This window comes from Apteryx rowi, unplaced genomic scaffold, assembly GCF_003343035.1.
Source record: "Apteryx rowi isolate R43461 unplaced genomic scaffold, aptRow1 scaffold_511, whole genome shotgun sequence".
Taxonomy (NCBI): Eukaryota; Metazoa; Chordata; class Aves; order Apterygiformes; family Apterygidae; genus Apteryx; species Apteryx rowi.
Genome location: NW_020450774.1, coordinates 129,194 through 148,699, shown reverse-complemented (window position 1 = coordinate 148,699; position 19,506 = coordinate 129,194). Strand labels below are relative to the sequence as shown.

The 19,506-nt window shown below is 42.0% G+C and overlaps 1 protein-coding gene across 8 annotated transcripts in view; it reads left to right on the top strand.

Moving 5' to 3' along the window:
* The window catches only part of DTNB (dystrobrevin beta), a 215,193-nt gene that overhangs the window by 102,845 nt on the left and 92,842 nt on the right, over positions 1–19,506 (top strand). For 6 of the 8 annotated variants that reach the window (XR_003255841.1, XM_026080215.1, XM_026080220.1 and 3 more), the window contains exon 11: positions 5,099–5,176. Coding sequence is in view for 7 of the 8 variants with exons in the window: in XM_026080215.1 (XP_025936000.1) it covers positions 5,099–5,176 (78 nt within the window). In the remaining variant the exon portion in view is untranslated. Of the gene's footprint in view, positions 1–5,098; positions 5,177–8,033; positions 8,434–14,439; positions 15,190–19,506 lie in introns of those variants that run through there. The other 2 variants (XM_026080221.1, XM_026080222.1) reach the window with 2 other exon arrangements.

Below are 19,506 nucleotides of genomic sequence, written 5' to 3'. Positions count from 1 at the left end.
AACTTCCAAGAGCTCATTGGAGCTTATGAGGGTGTCAGTTTTGGAGATTGTTGTGCCCATTCAAAAAGAACTGACAGCGTTTACCACCCACCTTGAAACCACCCTTAATGACAGACAAGTGCTAAGGCAAAAGCAAAGGAAAAAATGATTTGCAAAATTCAAAACAGTTTCATAGGTTAAGAGAACAAACAAAACTGCAGTTGCATTTCAGATTGCCTCCAAGACACGTTTCTCTCTGTATCATCCAACTCTCATGCTGTGAGAACACTTAGCCAGTTTGTCTGCAACTTCTCATCCTATAATTTACTTTCTTGGAAGAAAATTTTGATTTGGGGATATATACTTCTGTTTTTTAACCTCAGGCTTCCTTGAAATTCTCTCATGTTTCAGTTTTGCCCTCCCCCATTGCTTGGGCCATAAGTTAAGACATGAATTTTAATTTTTCCCAAAGGATTATCCACTCATCTGGCCTTCTTATAAACAATTTTTTCAATACATTTTCAAAATATTTTCACCTATTAAAAAGGAGCCATTTTATATACTTCTTATTGGATTCACTGCTCAGTTTGAGATCTCCATAAAAGCCACACAGRACACATCAACAAGATGAGGCACTTCCCATTAGCATGCACATTCTGAATTTCCCTAACAGCTATGATTTGAGGATTTCTCATGTCTCAGATGCCTGGATAGTCAGAATTTCTGCTGAGATTATCAAAGCAGGACATATGTCTCCTCTGAAGTTGATTCAGGAATATTGTCTTCCTTCTTTTAGCTTGATAGGCTGTAGCAGATGCCAACTACCATGAGCATCTCAGAAGGGGAATTCAGTTATGTTCCTTTTAAACTAGAAGTTTTGATAAAATAGAGCTGACCTGCACTGAAAGTCCTACTATCATAACAGAAGCTCTTTTAGTTCTCCACTGGTATTGTTTGAATGGTTACATCATGCTCCTGATTTCAAGAATAATATGATTTTTCTGTCTTGGTTATGCAAGAAACTATAATGCCATCTTAACGGTGTTGCGATTTACTGCAGATATATTCACTAGAATGTATAAATGGCCTCAAGAAATGGTCTGGACTGGGAAAGGCTTTATTGTGTGTGGTAAAGAAGACAGAATTCTGAAAACAGAAATCTTTCAACCAGATGTTCATATTTAATTTTTTTCTTTGCCTTTATCACTGTGAGCAGGGATTTAGCTGGAAATCTGAGGACACCRGTATTTATAGAACTGGAATGAACCTGTGGAAATGTCTCATAATGATACTAAAAACATATTGCACATGGTGAATAATATCCATTTTCTTATTAAGAGTCATATAAAAGCAACATTGTAATAAAATAAAGAATTATCCTTGAGTCAAATAGTAGGCTGACATAGGTGAACTTCTGTGGGATAATGGAAAATGTGTCCTCATGCAAAATTTGTTACTTAARATACATTAACTAAAATTAATTCTGCAAAAATTCATGCTATGTTTTATGCATCTTGTGGACTATGAGGGAGTATGTGTGTGCTGTCACTCTTTGATCTGTCACTCTTCACGACCGCAGTGCTGCAGTGGATGGACACAGGCTCTTTAGGAAGGATGGGCTGGGACAGCGAGGAGGGGGAGCTACCTGTTATGTGTGAGAGCAATGGGAGTGCAGGGAGCTCTGCTGGGGACGGGCAAGGGGCCAGCTGAGAGCTTATGGGCCAGGGTTGGCAGGCAGAGCAGCATGGTGACGTTGTAGTGGGTGTCTGCTATAGACTGCCTGATGAGGAGGTAGATGAGGCCTTCTTCAGAAAACTGGAAGCAGCCGCATGTTTGCAGGCCCTGGTCCTCATGGGGGACATCGACTGCCCTGATATCCGCTGGAGGGGCAATAAAGCAGCGCACAAGCAATCAAGGAGGTTTCTGGAGTGCATTGATGACAACTTCCTAACTCAGGTGACTGAGGAGCTGACAAGGAGAAGTGGTCTGCTGGACATCGTCCTTACMCACAAGGAAGGACTGGTCAGAGATGTGGAAATCAGGGGCAGCCTTGGCTGTAGAGACCACAAGATGGTAGGGTTCAGGATGCAGACAGTGAGGTCAGTGGAGAAGTGGCTGAACTGCCGGGCTCAGAGGGTTCTGATCAGCAGCGCAAAGTCCAGATGGAGGCCAGTCRCTAGCAGTGTCTCCCAGGGGTCGATGCTGGGGCCAGGACYGTTAACATCTTCATTAATGACCTGGATGATGGCACCAAGAGCACCCTCAGCAAGTTTGCTGATGATCCCAGACTGGGAAGAGTGGCTGATACACCAGAAGGTTGTGCTGCCATTCAGAGGGACCTCGACAGGCTGCAGACATGGGCAGAGAGGATCCTCATGAAGTTCAGCAAAGGCAAGTGCAGAGTCCTGCACCTGGGGAGGAATAACCCCATGCACCGGTACGGACTGGGGGTGACCGGCTGGAAAGCAACTTTGCCAAGAAGGTTCTGGGGGTGCTGGTGGACAACAAATTGACCATGAGCCACCACTAATGTACCCTTGTGGCAAAGAAGGCCAAGGAAGAACATTGCCAGCAGGTCGAGGGAGGTGATCCTGCCCCTCTACTCAGCCCTGGTGAGGCCACATCTGGAGTACTGCGTCCAGTTCCGGGCTCCCCAGTACAAGAGGGATGTGGCACTACTGGAGCAAGTCCAGCGAAGGGCCACAAAGATGATTAGGGGACTGGAGCATCTCTCTTATGAGGAAAGGTTGAGAGAGCTGGGACTGTTTAGCCTGGAGAAGAGAAGGCTGAGAGGAGATCTTATCTCTAACGTGTACAAGTATCTGAAGGGAGGGTGTCGAGAGGATGGGACCAGGCTCTTCTCAGTGGTGCCCAGCAACAGGACGCGAGGCAACGGGCACAAACTGAAACACAGACAATTCCATCTGAACATGAGGAAAAACTTCTTTCCTGTGAAGGTGACTGAGCCCTGGAGCAGGTTGCCCAGAGAGGTTGACCTTTTCTAGTTGACCTTGCTCTGAGCAGGGTGGTTGGACTARATGATTTCCAGAGGTTTCTTCCAACCCAACCTCAACTCTTCTTGATGCTGTGACTCTGTTTCATATACGCACTATACGTTCATTAAAGGCTGGCAGCACTCTGGAATCTGATCTTTGGTGTCTCAGAAACAATTTGCTGTGAGCTTGCTTTGTACCCTCCACTGAAATGTAATACTATAGRATTAATTTCACTTACTCCACAGTTATTATTAATACTGAAGCGGTATTTACTGTGTCTAAAAGTGCAGTGTTTAAGGAAACTGTTTCTCCGGTTCAAAGTGGAAAACAGCCTGCTTCATTTCTAATACACAAAGAAATCGTGAAGCAATATTTGTTGCTGAAAAATAGAGTTTTGGTTGAAAAACCTTGTTGTTTTATGTATTTTTCTTGCAGCCACACATAGTGTTTTATAGTGTGCAGGAGAATGCAAAGTTGATAAGAAAATATTTGGGAAAGAAGGAAAGCTTCGCACTGTAGATGCGGACAGAGTGTTCTTGATAGTCAAGAAGAAGTAAACAGGAGATAAAGGGGCAGAGAGAAAGCACTGTTATTGAACTGTTTTTAATAGACTATATACTAACAAAATTAACTTTCCGAATGTTCTACGATGTATCGCCTCTGTCAGGTTAATAAGATTTCCAGTGCATTATAATTGCATTTCTGCTTTTTTGTACTGTAATAAGTTCCCTTTCCAAAATAGCACATTCAGTAAATATCATATGACCAAATCATTTCTTGGTATAACATTATATTTAGAACAACAGGAATATTGAATTGGACAGCATAATTATTTCTGGACAAGCCTGTTCTGAGTGAGGATTGAGCTCTCCAAAACATTTGCACTCAAATCCTAAATGAAAAAAAAAAAGTCCTGCAAGTCGTACACAGAATGTTCTTTGTGGTTTTATATGTTTGATATCTAGGTAATTTTTTTTTAGTTGTGTTTGATTTTCCAGATTAATGGGTGCTGGAAGCTATTGACTGAAATAAGCTCATTAGTCTTAAGCCAGTTCCTAATATTCGTATGTCCAAAACAGAAGCTGGCTCTTTGCAGCTGACACCAGGAATGTCAATGAAGCCAAAAACTGCATAACCTCTATTAGGTCAAATGTATTCTTCACTACTGTATTGTATAAAATTGAACTTTGCAAGAGTTAGTATCTACAGTAAGCCTAACTGTAAGTGAATGACAAGATGATGGCAAATACAAAGGAGTAAAGGTTTTAGGGCCGAATTTTCCAAACAGATATGCAGAAAAGCATGTGACAGTTTTCTCCATTGCGGTCTTGTACAAATCATATTTTGTCTAATGTGGAAAATGAGCTTTTATCTGTGCACATACAACTCTGCATTTTTGAAAATCTTGTTCTGAAGGATGGTAGCTGTATTTGGATATCACTAGAGGGAAACGTAGGCAAATATTTCTGTGATAATAGCTCCTCTTGTGTTCCTGCTCTCTCGGTGACTCGAATTCCCGGGGCGAGCTGGCCGGGCGGTGGCCAGGGCACGGGCTGCTCGGTCCCTCCTGCCCCCTTGCAGGCACGTGCTCACAGAGCACGGGTGGCCCACGTCGCTGCAGCGTTTGGAAAACTTTCAGGGTTTTAAAAACACAAATGATGGAAATGTCATTCCATGGTTTTATCTTTGAGGGTATTCAAGAACTCTAGGCTCTGTCAATTTGAGTCTTCCAACTAACTTTAAATTAACTTATTAAAAAATAAAAACCAAACAGCATATGTGATCGTTGTATATATGATTACTACTTACAATAGATAAAATAATTCCCCTAATTTGAAGGGTTTCTACATTTGTTTGAATTATTAAACAATACTAAAGGTCAATTATATAATCATAAATGTTGGTTTTATCTTCGCGTAGCTCTCAATGTAGCACTTGAATTCTGAAGAGTAATTTTAATACAGTAGACCAAGCTCTTTAAAAACTGTTGTGCAAAGCATTTTCTGCTCTTGCTTTTTGACCTAATGTTGTTACAGAGAACAGTAATTTTCCCTATTAGCAGTTTTGTTTCCTTTTTGTTTTTTTTTTTAAATCACTAACTGGAATAAACATTTCTATTTTAGTCCTCCTCGACCTCTGACTAACATGAACGACACCATGGTGACCCACATGTCCTCTGGAGCACCTACACCAACAAAAAGGTATGTATACCTTGCAATATTTATTGCTTGTTTCTGTAAGAGTTAAAAATAACAGAGTACGGATTTTGTATCACTAGGGCTCTTCTAATATATTTCAAATTCCACTGCCACTTCAAAGTACATATGCAGCACTCAGAAGGAATTGTTTGCAGCGCTTCTTTTTGTTGTCGCCGAAGAATGATTTTCTTTTACTGGAGTATGCTTTATTACATAAGTGTGACTGAAGAAATATCTAAATAGTACTAAAGAGATTTTTGTTGTTCTTTTTTAATAGAGCATTACTTCCAAAGCTGTTGTGAGAAAGGCTGGTCTTGTTGTATCATAGGCACCTCTGCTTACAAAGCCTTTAATAGTAATTCTGTTTCTACTTTAGACATTTCAGATAATGAGTGCGCTTCATTGCCTTTATTGATGCCTGTTCTCCACATTGAGCGGAGTTTAGCTACCTAAGTTCTTTTGAGTTGCCCATGTCTATTAGATACATTTTAAATTTGAGTTGAATTTGGACTTCCACTTACTTCCTTCTATATATGTAAATTATGGTGTAGATGTACGTACGTCAACATACCAAAAACTAGTTGGATCATGTATTTGCATTTTTATTTCTTGTTATGATATGCTAGGGAAAATAAGAAGGTGGTTCACTGGAGACTTTACTTGTCCAAAGCTGTGTATTAATTAGAGTTCCCTGCAGGGAATGAGAAACTGAACTTAAAAAGATTTTCTTATATTTTATTGACAAGGTTTATTAAAGAAACAAGCAAAATCCCTCATTTTCAGCAGCAGTCCTTCAAACAAAACTATGCAAAGATCCAAATACTTTCCTTCTACTTTCCAAGACAAAACAAGTCAGTTATTTACTTATTTTTGAACTGGCTATGTTAAAACTGTTTGAAAATCCGTCTATAAATTATTCAAAGTAGTGTCTATAAACTCTACACATTATGCAGTCCACTGTATTACTTCAAATATGTCTTTTGCTGAATTAGGAGCGAAGAGGCTGAGAGAGTGGACATTTCCCAAAGACTGCGCTTTACAGAGAATTCATGTAGGTAGTCCTTACAGCAGCATGACCCATGACATTTTCTCATTTACTGGATTTGCTCTGGCATTGAGTCCAGCTTTTAGCCTTTATTAGGGGTCAGAGTCTGTTCACTGTAGTGCAAACACACTTGTCTTCTTCAGATGTGTAGCAGAGAAGATCCGCCTTTAGGCATGTGTATCCTCCATGCACACAAACTTGAAATATTTCCTGAGTAGCAGTGTCCACAAGGTTCTCCTGCACCTCTTCGTCCTCTTGTGTAAAAGGTCTTAGAGAGTGAAATGGTACAAGCATCTTTCAGTTCTGACTCATGGACAGCAACAATTAACTTGGGTAGTGACCAACCAGCCAATTGTTTCTTACTTTCAGCTCCTTTATTTAACTAAATTTTCCCATGGATTAAAATAATCCAACCTGGACAGTTTGCATTTTAAAAACATCTAATTCCACAGTCATCAAGACTATCTCACCTGTCTGGTAGGGAGAGCTTCCTGATACCACTGCCATCTCGTCATGTTCTAACTCATCAATGTTTCACCTCTTCCCAGCATGTGATTAGTTTCTGTGCTGGTCAGTGGGCATAGCAGCTGCCTTTTTGTCTCATGGAATAATGTAGTCCCAGGAACTATTCATTCTGCTGCTTTCTTCCATTTAGAGATTTCTTTCCTTCTTAAATGTTTAGTGCATTTTGTATGAAAGTCAGGTCTGATCTGGAAGAAGAGGACAGAGTCAACCTTGAGTCAAGATTGTCCAAGGCAAGTATTTCCATGTTTCTTGCTTTGCGAAATACCAGGAGACAGAGTCACGTGAAGTGTGAGTCTAGTACTGAATATTCTGCAGGGTCATCTCAGACGGAGGAAGTGAAGCAATCCTCCACAGATAAGTTCTCCAGTTGCTACTTCAGTTCAAACACATGTGAACAAATACTTTATTACTAAAAGAGCAAATGAGAAGATGAAACCTATATCAGCTTTATTGCCAAGTACCGATACTGATCCTAAGGTACACTTTAATTAAGGAAACGCTTTTTTTCCTTTCAGCATCCAGAAACTCATTCGGGATATGTCTTTCACATCATCATCTGCAGCTATGCTTCTGTTCTTCTGTGGACAGGGCCCAGCCTACCTATTCCCTTAATCTGAGAAGGGGAATTCAGTATGAAGAGCTAGGAAAATACCATATCAAGCACTAATCCAAGACTAGAAAAGGGCTGGCTACTACAGCCTGGCCTTTCAACTTGTTTTCTTGGTCATATAGACCTTACAGTACACTGTTGCACTAAGGAATAGCATCTAGATCAACAGCTGTGTTTCAGCTTAATTAGCTTATAAAGAATAATTTTTATGACAAGACTTCTACATTAGCACAGGGGTTTTGAAGATACAAGAATTTCATGCTTACACTGATCAAGGTTCATCTAGCCTACTGTACCCTGTCCCACATGATGACAAGTAGCAAGATGTCTAGATAAGATTATAAGCAGTAAGTCATTCATAGAGTGGTTTTGCTCTTGGTTTACTTCCCATGTTGCAGCAATCATTAGTTCACTTCCTGAGCTGCAGTATATATAGAAACCACTGATTCATAATTCCGGCATCCACAACATTCAACAGTAGTGGGTTCTACAGTTCAGTTATGAGATGTGTAAGAAAACCCTTCCTTTTTTGTTTTAAAATTCACCTGTTCACCTTCTTTGTGCTACTGAAGATCGTATATGTTTATCCCACCTGTTTCTAGCTTGAGAGTCTTGGTCTACTTAATCTTTCCCTGCACAGAAGGTAATCTGTAACTCAGATCGCACTTCTTGTCTTTCAGCATTTCTTTTTGATATGAGATGACCAGAATTGCATGCAACAGTCAAATCTGAGCCCACTTGGGTGCTCCAGTCCCATATTCTTCTGTTTGTGTAAAGAGCAAGGATGCTCATACCTCTCTTGAGCAGAGACAGTTCCAAAGGCACACAACTAAAGGAATCTTTTGTCTTCTCTGATGGCATGGATATGGATCTCTGGGCATGGATGTGGATCAATATGGATTTGGTCTGAAGAATCCTAGAAATACTGCATATAAAAATTACTGTGATAAAGGAAAACATAAATAGCTGTTCAACAGTTTTTGTAATTCACTACTACCAAGATTAATTTTTTGACTTAGAAGTACATGCCAGGATCAATATCAGGGCTCTTTGGGTTAGAACCTTTTTTATTCATAAAGAAGCAAGGTCTCTATTGCTGTCTATTGTCAAAGACAAGATCAAGTTGACCAAAGATACTTCAGAAATAAAGACTTTAAGAAGTCAGACCTGTTTGGACATATGGCTTGTTCATCTGCCTCTATGCACCCTGAAATTGTGAACTACCAAGACTTATTTAAAAAATTCCTGGTGAGAGTCAGTACCATTTGCTAACTCAAGCCTCATACATCTGTAGAAGGGAACTGAGTGAAACCATCAAGAAAACTGGATGTTACACTGTAGGTGACTACAGCCGTTGTGACAGATCCCTGGCCACATCACTACCATATAACATACCAGTTTATTGCAAGCGTTGTTTTGAAAAAGGTGCAAGTAACTATAGCTGACTCCCCATGTAGAAGTGTGGAACTTCTCAGCACTCGGATAAATGTGCCTTTCCCTCTGTGACCGAACGGCTACACTGAGGTAATTTGAGATGAAGACCTCTATGGCACAGATACAGTCCCCAGCAAAGGCTAAGACAAGAAGCTGGAATAAACATCAAAGAAACTACCTCATGATTCCACGAAACGATTGTTATTTTTGTCCTTTGTCCACAGCTTGCCTTTTCTGAGAGGCAAGACGCTTGCAGGAGTGTGGAACGCCACTGGAACAGTCCAGAACCAATCTTTAGAAAGTCAGAAATAATCTCGGTTTCAAACATCAGCTTCTGTCAGGCACCATGAGAACTCACACCAGCCAATACATGGTACATGTCATCATCTGTGATCACCAGACCCGTTTTAATGCCTGCCTCTTACCAAAGTCCTGGCTCATCCCTCTTCAAGGATCCCACTTTCAGAAATCTGTTATAAAGGTTACTTCATCTAGGAGATTCTGCAAGAGTTCATGGGAAGAGGCTTCTTATCTTGATACTTGCTTGTTCYGAAGAAGGAATGGGGTATTTATCTTTTCCTGGACCTGGGGGGAATGCGCACGCTGCCTCAGGTTCAGGTAGTAATGTTTGCCTCCATCATTCCAGCTCTTCAGGCTCTCAGCTTGCAGAACGCACACTTCTACATAACCACTCAACAAGCCCATGGGGATGTACCTGAGGCTCGCAGTGGGACCCAATCACATCTGTTAAAAGGTATTGTCATTCAGACTCTGCTTAGTACCTTTGTTCTTTGCAAAATCTGTAGTCGCGGTGGCTACATACACCTGTCCGAGTCTAATCAAGGTTTGTTTGGTTTTGATCACATCATAAGGGGAAATGCAGGTCTTCATCAGAACTCCTCTGTTTGTCCAGCTGAGGATCTACAAGAAATGATCAGTTAAGGCCATTTCAGATTATAGCATTTGTATGATCCAAACTGCTTCCATCTCTGCAAGGCTTGCCTGCTGGCATTACTGAATGAGTTGCACTGAAAAGTACATCTGAAGTAGCGCAGATTATCTTAATCAGGCCCTGTGTCCACACATACTAAAGAAATGCTGCTTAACAGGTTTTACTTGATACGGCTAAAACTTTGGCTCAAGTCAAGTACACATATTTCAGAAAGGGTATGGAAATACTGCAAAATTATTTAAAAGAGGGCTATAGAAATATCTAAAAGCTGGAAATGTGATGCTAAAGAAGCATTATCTCTTCAGTTTATTAAGGAAGATAGAGATGTGATGTGATTACTGGATTAGAAATATTTATATATGGAAATACATCCAGTAGCAGGGGGGGTTTTTAGCCTTGCATAGAAGGGCATTTGCAGATCCACTAACTATATAACCTCTGTATCTAGCCAGTCAAACTAGATGGTTACAGAATCTGTGGATTTAGTAGTAAGCATGAAAGCTAAAATACTTGACTTTTGCCTCAACTTCCAAATGCGTCAGTATTTGCTGCTGCTTAAATGAGCTATATGCCCATCCATATACGGTAAAATATTTCCAAATATTTTGAGACTTTTTTAATACATTGATTGAACCACTGAATATATTAAAGCATTACTGATTCATAGATCATCTAGTTTGTCAGGGTTATAGAAGCACTTGTCTGTGTTGTCTTTGTATCCCGCTTTCCTTTAAGCTGGGAGAATGAACAGGTGTCAGTAGTTAGCAACAGAGTGAGTTAAGGCAGGAGAGTGGACTTTTTTTCCCTTTGAAATTTTCTTATGTTTCTGTTTTGTCAGTTCACATATGTCTGATTAGAATGTTTTCCCCAAGATTTATTACAGTTACCATTGCTCTAGGTTAATCCAGCACTCACTAAAATGATGGGCCTCATGTCTCCTAGCTGGAGGCACTGTCAAGTCTTGGCAGCATGAAATAAAGACTGCAGGGTCACCGAGATCTCTTTGTGAGAACTGAATGTGGTTCTCATCTGTATTTGTATGTGCTGAAGCTGATCAAACTGTTCATCAAGCCATTTCCGTGGCTTGGCTTCTTTTTTGAAGGCAGAATTAATTCCTAAAATTGACTGTATTTTATATGCCTTGAGTAAATTACGGTTGTAAATGTTAGAAGTTATGTGTTTACCTGGTCATGGACACAAAAGTCATGCCGAAAACAGGAAGGATAAGCCTCAACCTTTCCTAGAATATGCTCAATGCTGAAAAACTGAAAGAGCATCAGCAAAGCACTATTGTATTTATTAGAAATATATCTGACTTCTGTAATAGTGATATTATAATAGGAACAAATGGTGGTAGCTTATCTAAATGTTTCCCTTCTGAAGAGCATTTTAAAATTGTTTATACCTTCATCAAGCTTTCTTCCTTCTAGCTAATGTAATCCAGCCTGTCAAAGGTAGACTTATCCAAGTGGAGGGTTTTTTGTTTTTCTTTGCTTTCTTTCCCCCAAAGATGGGGCAAATCTGGATCAATTTATTTGAGGGCAAAGCTGGAAGGAGTAATAAATGAATACCCACGCATGATTTTATTAGAAAAAGAAAACTACTTCTGCGATTTTTTAATAACATTCACATATAATTAAAATGGGGCTTCCCRTAGATAGAACTAACGTCGTCTCTCAGTGGAAGTCCGTATTGATTAGTGTATACAGTTTTAAAAAATCTTTTTCCTGTACTTCTGAGTAATATTTTTAATAAGAGAAGGGATTTAGCCACAACTGTGAATTGTACTGAACTCCTTGTGAAATCCCGCCTCATTCCGGTTTTAATCCGCTTGTCACAGATGCGCACATGGGAAGCTGGGGTCTCTCTAGGAGGCGGATAAGCCGCCTGCTTGGGGCACGGACTCCCCTGCAGCCAGAGCTGGCGAGGAGCTCGGGGCGTGCCGAGGCTCCTCCGGGCTGACGCGCTTGCTCTTGCACCGACGCGAGGAGAGCAAAGGCAGTCTGTCCGCAGCCAGGCTGCTGTCAGTGGCGGAAGGGAGGCTGAACCTGCCCCTCTCGCTGCAGAGCGGCTCTTCTAGCTTGCACCGCACAGCGCTCACCCGCGAAGCCGAGATGCCGATTTGGCTCCTGGAGGTAGAGCAGGCAGTCGCTGTTGCATCCTCAGCCTGAGGTCTCATTGGTGAAGAAAGGCTAATATGTATGTTTTAGAGTTTTATTTGTTGTTAGGCCACATCCTTGCATCCGTCTCTTTGCACAAGTAATGCCGGAAGAGAGGAAGCAGCGCTGTGCTGCGGAGGTTGCACAAAGCCTTTCAGCTCCCCCAAAGTGCAGCGAACACTGCCGTTCTGCGGCAGAGCGGAAGAGGAAACTTCCAATTTGTTATTTCCTTCTGCTAAAAATATGAAGATAACCTCTGTTTGACAGCTGTGTTGTTGGGAATAAGACTGAGCTGAAGACAGGCTTTTTAATGCCTGAGCTCACTTCTTTTATAAACTAAAAACTGAAAAACAGACACCACAAAAATGCCATCATCAAATGCTGCTATTCTGTCAATGCACAGTCAGTCTTGGAGGAATCTTTATCGTTTCCGATCTCCTCATCCTCTGCATTCAAAAGGAAGTATCCAGAGTGGCAGTGGCGCTTCAGACACCAGGATTTCTGTAACTATATTTTGCAAGAGGCAAGGAGCTTTCTGTAGTCTATAAAATGCCACAGGCAGAATGAGGTCAGGGAAAGCTTTTTCTAGGAGGCAGGAAGTTTTGACAACTGAAGCACAGCTATGGTCAGTCTTAGCTTTGGAATTTTTTTACGTCCCAGTACTTAACGCTTCAATTTTGATATTTTTACATCTTTCGAAATGTAAGTTTTCAGATTAAGGAAAGCCCATTGATTTAATAGGGATGTTTGCATTTGATAGAGTTGTATCAGATGTGGGAGACAAATGTTCCTTACCTTTACTGAGACATTCAGAAAGGGAAAATTTTAATGAAACCCTGCCTATACAAACTGTCCTTATATTTGCTACCTATGATACAACAAAACACAGAATTTCTCTGATTTCTACAGCCAAGAAGCCTTTCTAAGTAAATGGAGATGATTATGTCTCTTCTGTAAGACTAGGTCAAACCTGTTAAATATATTATTTGTTTTAGCTAATTTATTTAAAAATGATGTCAGGAATAGATTTTTTTTCTTTCTGTTGTGAGCAATGTGCATTATCCTTTTTTTGGTAATTCTGTTCCTAAAGACCACCAGTCCTCAACTAGGTTAATGACATTTATGATTCTCTTTAAACACCCTCTTACATCATTTGTTTTCTCAGCAGCCATGGTTAGTCTGTAGGCTATGCGACATCTTTTACATTGCAGATCTAAGTTTGAAATTAAATGCATTGTATTTTACTCCTGTAAATATATATAGTATGTGAGAGGAGGGAGGAACATTCGCTATTGATTCCTAAAAGGCTTTTATGCAAGTACATTGCCATTGTAGACTCTATCAATATGTAGGAGTGGGAATCATCTCAGGTGTTTAGTTGTCTACAGCGGAGACATTTCCTCCTGAACAAGTCGCAGTAGGCTCCCTGCATAGTTCGTGGGGCCAATAAACGCTTCTGGAGTGTGATACAACAGATCTGATTTAGATGCCCGATTTAAGATGAGAAGAAGACTCTAACAGCGCCTGCTTCTTTCCCGTTGACCATTATGGGAGTGCAGGCAACTAACTCATATTAAGAAGCCTATAGTAATGTGTGTTCAGGGAGGCAAAAGTTTATCCCTTAGACTGAGAAGGGCATTTAAAATAGAAATCCTTTAAGCTAGCCTATAAAAGCAGTCACTATATTTGCTACCTATAATACAACAAAATATTGTATTCATTTTCCTGATTTGTACAGCCAAGGAGCCTGGAGACTATAAGCATCTACATTTGGTCAGATTAATCGTGTTTTTACAGTCTAAAAAGAAAATTATTTGCAACTTCAGCACTAAAGTTGAAAGGGGTATGATGTCGTCTGCCTGTACAATATTCAAAAAACCTCTTTTGTCCTCAGAGATTTTCTTTCCACTAACTCTGATTAGTCACTGATTATCTGCTCTTGGTAGTCCCTCATGCTCTTCCTGCCTTTGTTTTTGTTTGTCCTTATTTAACTTTGCTGCCTCCAGTRCCGCTGATTATCCCCTTGACTTCTGTCCTTCTGTGGGTTTGCAAATGTGTGCATGACGAGGTGGTTTCCAGCTGTTGGAGCAGACCTCCGGAAACTTTCCTCCACCATCAGCTCTGCATTCATTTATTTCGTGTCTGTGTCATCAATAATGTCCCTTGGGTTTTTTAGCTGTCTAACCAAGAATAACTCTTGTTTGCTGGCTAGCTTAATTTATCTTCTGACAATTTCCAAGTGTGCCTTTTTCCTCCTTTGTTCCCATGTCCACATTTATCTCTCTGACATTTCCTTCTAGCTGTCCAGTCACCAATTCCACCTGAAAGTGACTGAAACTACTGTTATTGTCAATTCTACCAATTTTCTGTGACACAGGTGTGGTACATTCATTTTCTTATGTTTTGTTCCTTAGAGCTTTGTGACATTTAGAGATCCTAGATGCATTTTAGCCATAGACCCTAGGCCTGTAGTTTCAGCCACGAAAAGTTTACAATCTGTGGTCAGCACTAAATGATATGTGATTTCTATCCACATTACAGATTAACCGTGCCGTGGATTCTGAGTTACTTCATCTGCTCTGAACAGAGCCAGGTGTGGTGCAGAGGGTTTATCAGCTCTGGAAGCCGTGCAGCCACCTCGCTGCAGAGTCTGAACTGAAACAGAGAAAATTTAAGCATTCGGCCTCGTTCCCCAAACTGGGAGAACTGCAATGCTGCGGCATCTGAGCAGGTGGAGTCCGGCTGAGACCCACCCGGCTTCCTGGCTCGTTACCCCTCCGCCGCATCCGGCCCTTGGGTGCTGCTCCACCGCCCTCCCGGCTTCCGAAGGCACCGAGGAGGTTGTGCACGACACCGCGCGGAAGTGCAGTGGCGGCTTGGCTCTGAAGAAGGGCCAGAGCTGCCCAGGCGTTACGGAAGCCGGTGCGCTGGGATGCGCGGTGCAGAGATACGACCCTGAACGAAGCTCGTTCGTGTTGCAGCGGGATAGCGCTGAACTGGAGCTGCTTCTGGGGCCACGTCTGTCCTAGGACACAAAACCGTGTCAGGGCGTGAGCCTGAGCACTTGAACGCCGTCACGTTTCCTGACACGGTTTTGACCGTGGCCAATTATCAGCAACTCAGACAATCCCTGGGTGCGTTTTGAAAGTTAGCAAGGGCCAGAACTCCTTCCCAGCAGGCAAGCTGCACGTGGCCACTCTGTTTTGAAGAGAGAGAGTTCAACAGCATGAGCACGGGCAGCCTGTGGTAGCTGGCACTATCTAGTTTGCTTTTGCAGAAGTAGCCAGGGTGGTTAGGCATGTTTTGACCATGCTCCATAATGCATCCCACAATGCCTTATATATACACCTGCGTAATACCAAAACAGGTTTTTTCTAGGAATGAGATAAAAATATCTAAATATCTAACAATTTCAAACAAAAAATCCTGGGTGTTTAAATACTTGTTTTTACTACTTTAATATCTAGGTGCCTGTCAGTATTTATTTTTAATCTGTGGTTTAAAATTCTTTGGGAGCAATTGTGAATCTGTGGGATGCGGGTTACGAGGAAGATGCAATAGGGGAGAGAGAGGGGAGTTTGATGAGGCCCAAATGGTCAGAAGGCATCAGCAAGAGGGACGGTCAGGGAGGTTTATTCAGTACGCTTAAGTGACTATAATTTCAGATTCAAGATCAGGAGGTAAGCATGTGAGCAAAATATAAAGGAGATCTTGGTTTTGGACTCCAGCTATGAAAGGTTTTCCTCCCTCTTGCCGTTGGCGTGCAGACGGCGTGGGGCTAATGCAGCGCTCCAAAGGGGGTTGAGACGCTGCGCTCCGAAGTCTCGTTCCGGCTGGCAGTCAGTGCCTCGTGCTACTGAGACATCAGGCCTTAGGGCAAGGTAGCTGCTTAGTCCTGACGCTGCTTTAATGGTATCTTCTAACCCGTTCCTGTCGTGGAGGCTTTGGTCTGCCTTTGTACCGCTTCTCACATCAGCTGCTTTAACCTTTTCCGTAGCTTCGTCCTTTCTCAAGTAGAGTTCCTCCAGTCCTTCGTGTATGCTGCCATCGAAGGGGTATTTCTTGTTCATTCCAGTTCTTCCTCCCTCCAGCTCACGACGGATTTCCTGGTGACGTAGAGCAGCGGTGATAGAAGCGCCGCGCCGGGAGGAGAGGGAAGGCTTGCAGGGCTGCCGCCGGCAGCACCCGCAGGCGGAGCAGATCCGGAGCGCTGCGCTCGAACCGGCTGCTTGGCTTTGCTCTCTGTCACCTTTCTCACCGCGTTCGAACCCTTCATCTCTTCTTCAATTCTTTTTCACTCCATTTGGCTTTTAATTTTTTTTTCTAGCTTCCTGACGGATGTCTGCTCTGAGATTTGTCGGCCCGTTTCATCTCGGTGTTCGTGCTGATACTTTTATTTTCATTCGAGTCTTCCCTTTTTGCAGTTCCACCCGTCTGGTGTAATTTTCCTGATGTGTGGATCAGACACATTTGCTCTCCTCATTCAAAGCACTCTTTAGACAGACATATTTCATTTGGAATAGTCTTACCGAATCCTGACTTTCCCGAGCCCTTTAAAATTTTGGTTTTCCTTTAAGGATCTTAATGGCAGCATACATATTCATACAGCTTTTGTCGCTGCTGTACAGCTGTAGCCACTTTACCAGCCCTTGCTGTCTGTCTGTCATTCCTCCCTGTCCTGTACCAGCTTTAAATCGAGATGTCACAAGATAGTGGTTCGTCCCTGTATTCTCTGCTTTAATGATCTGCATGCTGCCGATGCTGGCTTGTGTCACCTTTCCCAGTGTGATTATCCTCCGTGATTTTTATCTTACATGTTTGGCCCATAATCTTTCCTGCATCTGATAGCTGGAGGTAGAGGTCAGCATGAGAAATTAAAAGGTTGTTTGTAGTTACCAAGGAATGTGATGGCTTCCCCAAAACCTTAAATCTGCAAGACGGATTATGTCTCTCTCTGCACGGCATGCTGTAGGTCAGTCCGAAGTGTGGCTTTCATCCAGAAATTACTGTGCTAAATTTCATAGCCCGTATTATGCAGCAAGTCAGATGAGTGGTGGTAATTATCCTTTTTGACCTTAACATCTATTTAAATAAATCATGAGGGGAAGTAATGGGACAGAAAACAAGAGATCTCTCAAGATTATGTCCTGGCAGTTCTTTCAAATAGAGAAACCTTTCCTTATTCAGTAGTCAGAGCAAATCTGTGCAATTTTGTAAAGATTTGCAAAGCTGTGAGCCATCATACTAGAAATTTCGAGGGATTTCTTGCTTTAAAATTCAGCGTTTTTAAATAGATTGTCTATTTTACTTGGCTTTCCTTTTAGATTTTTTGAATAGAAATTAATTTAAGACATGAAAAGCACCATTTAAATACCTTAATAATTTATTAAGTTGCTTATAAGGCTACCGAGCCCATTGTTACTTGTATAAAATTTGACAAGCASCACCTCAGATGTCAAACCCTACATGGCTTAGAGGAATAATCAGTCGTAGGAAGAGTTGCACATTTTTCACATAACCTGAAAGTAGAGGTTGTTCTTTGGCTACTTTCTCCAGTCAATCAATGTTTGTCTCTTCTCTACCTGTACTGGGTAGAAGCCAAGGGACCTTTTAAACCCCGTTCTTACYGAGTTGCAGTTATTTGTTCCAGCTCCAGGTATCTTGCAGGCATGACTAAGCACCCAGGCCAAAAGTTTCAAACATCGCAAGTGAAAAACAGGACAAGAAGGAGCGTCCGGCAGAGGTGAGCTGCTCTGCGCAGCTTCCTCTGACCTCGTTCTTCTCTTGCCCCGTAGTATTGCTTCCCTTGTTCCCTCAGTRAGAGCACGCTTAACATTATTTCTTGCTATCTTTTTGACCATTGCTTTGCAGGCATGTTGTAGGCCTTTTCATGTATATTGATTATTGTTACATGAAAAATATGGGAAACATACTATAAAATTCCATTTTAATGCTACTTTGAAGAGTTCAGTTACAGCGTGTTGCTAATTTTAGAGGAAGAGGTGTTRTTTTGTCCTTGCCAGCATCTTCTGAAAACTAGAAGATTCTGTGKTTGTAGTATAATCAAGTTTCTGCTATCAGACATGTATTCATTAAAAAAAAAGCAGAACAAAACAAAACCTCAGTATTGTGTTTCCTGCTATTAGAACTAAGCCCGAGTTAAGGGACAGGCATAATTCTGTCACTTTACAGGGAGATGTCTAAAAATTTTCCTGGAGGATGTAGATGTCATCTACAATCAAAGCATAAGATAAATAAAAAGTTACATTTTAAAGCAGTTTTTTCCATCAAGGAACCTTCCCAAACTTCAAGTTTTTAAGGAGTTCCCAGAGAGGCACAAGCGAAGCTGTGGATGCGTCGGTGGCAGAGCAACCCGTGCGAGCTCCTGCACCTTGGCCGTGCAGTCCTGCYGCGGCAGGCCATCCTCGCAGTTGTGCCGGCACCGGTGGCTGTGGACCTGTTGTCCATACAGCCAAGGAACTGATCAAAATATATYTGAATGACAAAAAAAAGGAGAAAGGAGAGGGGCTGGCGTTGTGGTATCAGGAGAAGATATTGCTGCTGCTTTGCTCTCAGAATACATGAAGAAGTATTTTTGCTGAACTTAGTGTCTGAAAGTAGGAGGAATATCTTAAGCTTGCTGAATACATTATTAAGCAGTCATTCTATAAGCACAATAAAGAGTTAGGGAATAAAAATAGTTGACATATCCATGTCAAGAACAAATTGTGTCAAGATGAAAATTGGATGGTTCTGAATGGGTAGGTGGCCTCATGAAGGAGGGGGAAGCAGTGACTGGAAACGTACTGACTCATAAAGCTTTTCACACTATCCCATATGATATTTTCATAAATAAACTAGTTAAGTGTGGACTAGCTGAAACTGCTGTTATGTGGGTGCAATGCCAGTTGGAAATTTGCAGTCAAAGAAAGAAAATATCAATATTTTCCTACCAAACAGTGAGGACGTGCCAGGTAGGATCCCACGGGGGTCTGTTCCGAGCTCAGTGTTACTCCGTCTATTCCTTGACTGCTTGGGTGATGAAATAGAGAACACGGRTACATAAATTTTGTGCTCGACATTATGCAGGGAGGTACTGGAAATTCTTCAGAGGGCAAGCTCCCAAGTCAAATGATCTTATAAATCAGTGAGAYGAAGTGAATACAGACAGCTTCAGGGGACAGCTACAAAATAAAATGCATCAGTAAGAACTAGAGAACGACTGACTCAACAAGCCTATTGCTGAAAAATGTCTGGGGAGTCGCAGTGGATCAGGGGCTGAATGCAAATCAACAAAGTTACTGCAAAAAGTGAGAAGCTAGTAATGTGATTGGGTGGTCGTAGTAAAAGCAGTGCCRTGTCTAGGACACCCGAGACAGTTATTCGGGGGTCTCTGCAGTGGTGGTGGCTGGTCACCCGAAGTACTGTGCCGACTGCTGAACCCCATACGCTAAGGAAGCTGCAGACAGGCTGCAAAGCCAGGAGCACCTGGCAGCGTGGACGGTGTCACCTGTCGCAGGAGACGGGGGTCTTGGAGCGTCCTCGCGGCGGTCGGCGGTGCTCGTGTGCAGGGGCTGGTGGGGATGCTGCTCAGCTGGTCTCTGGGTC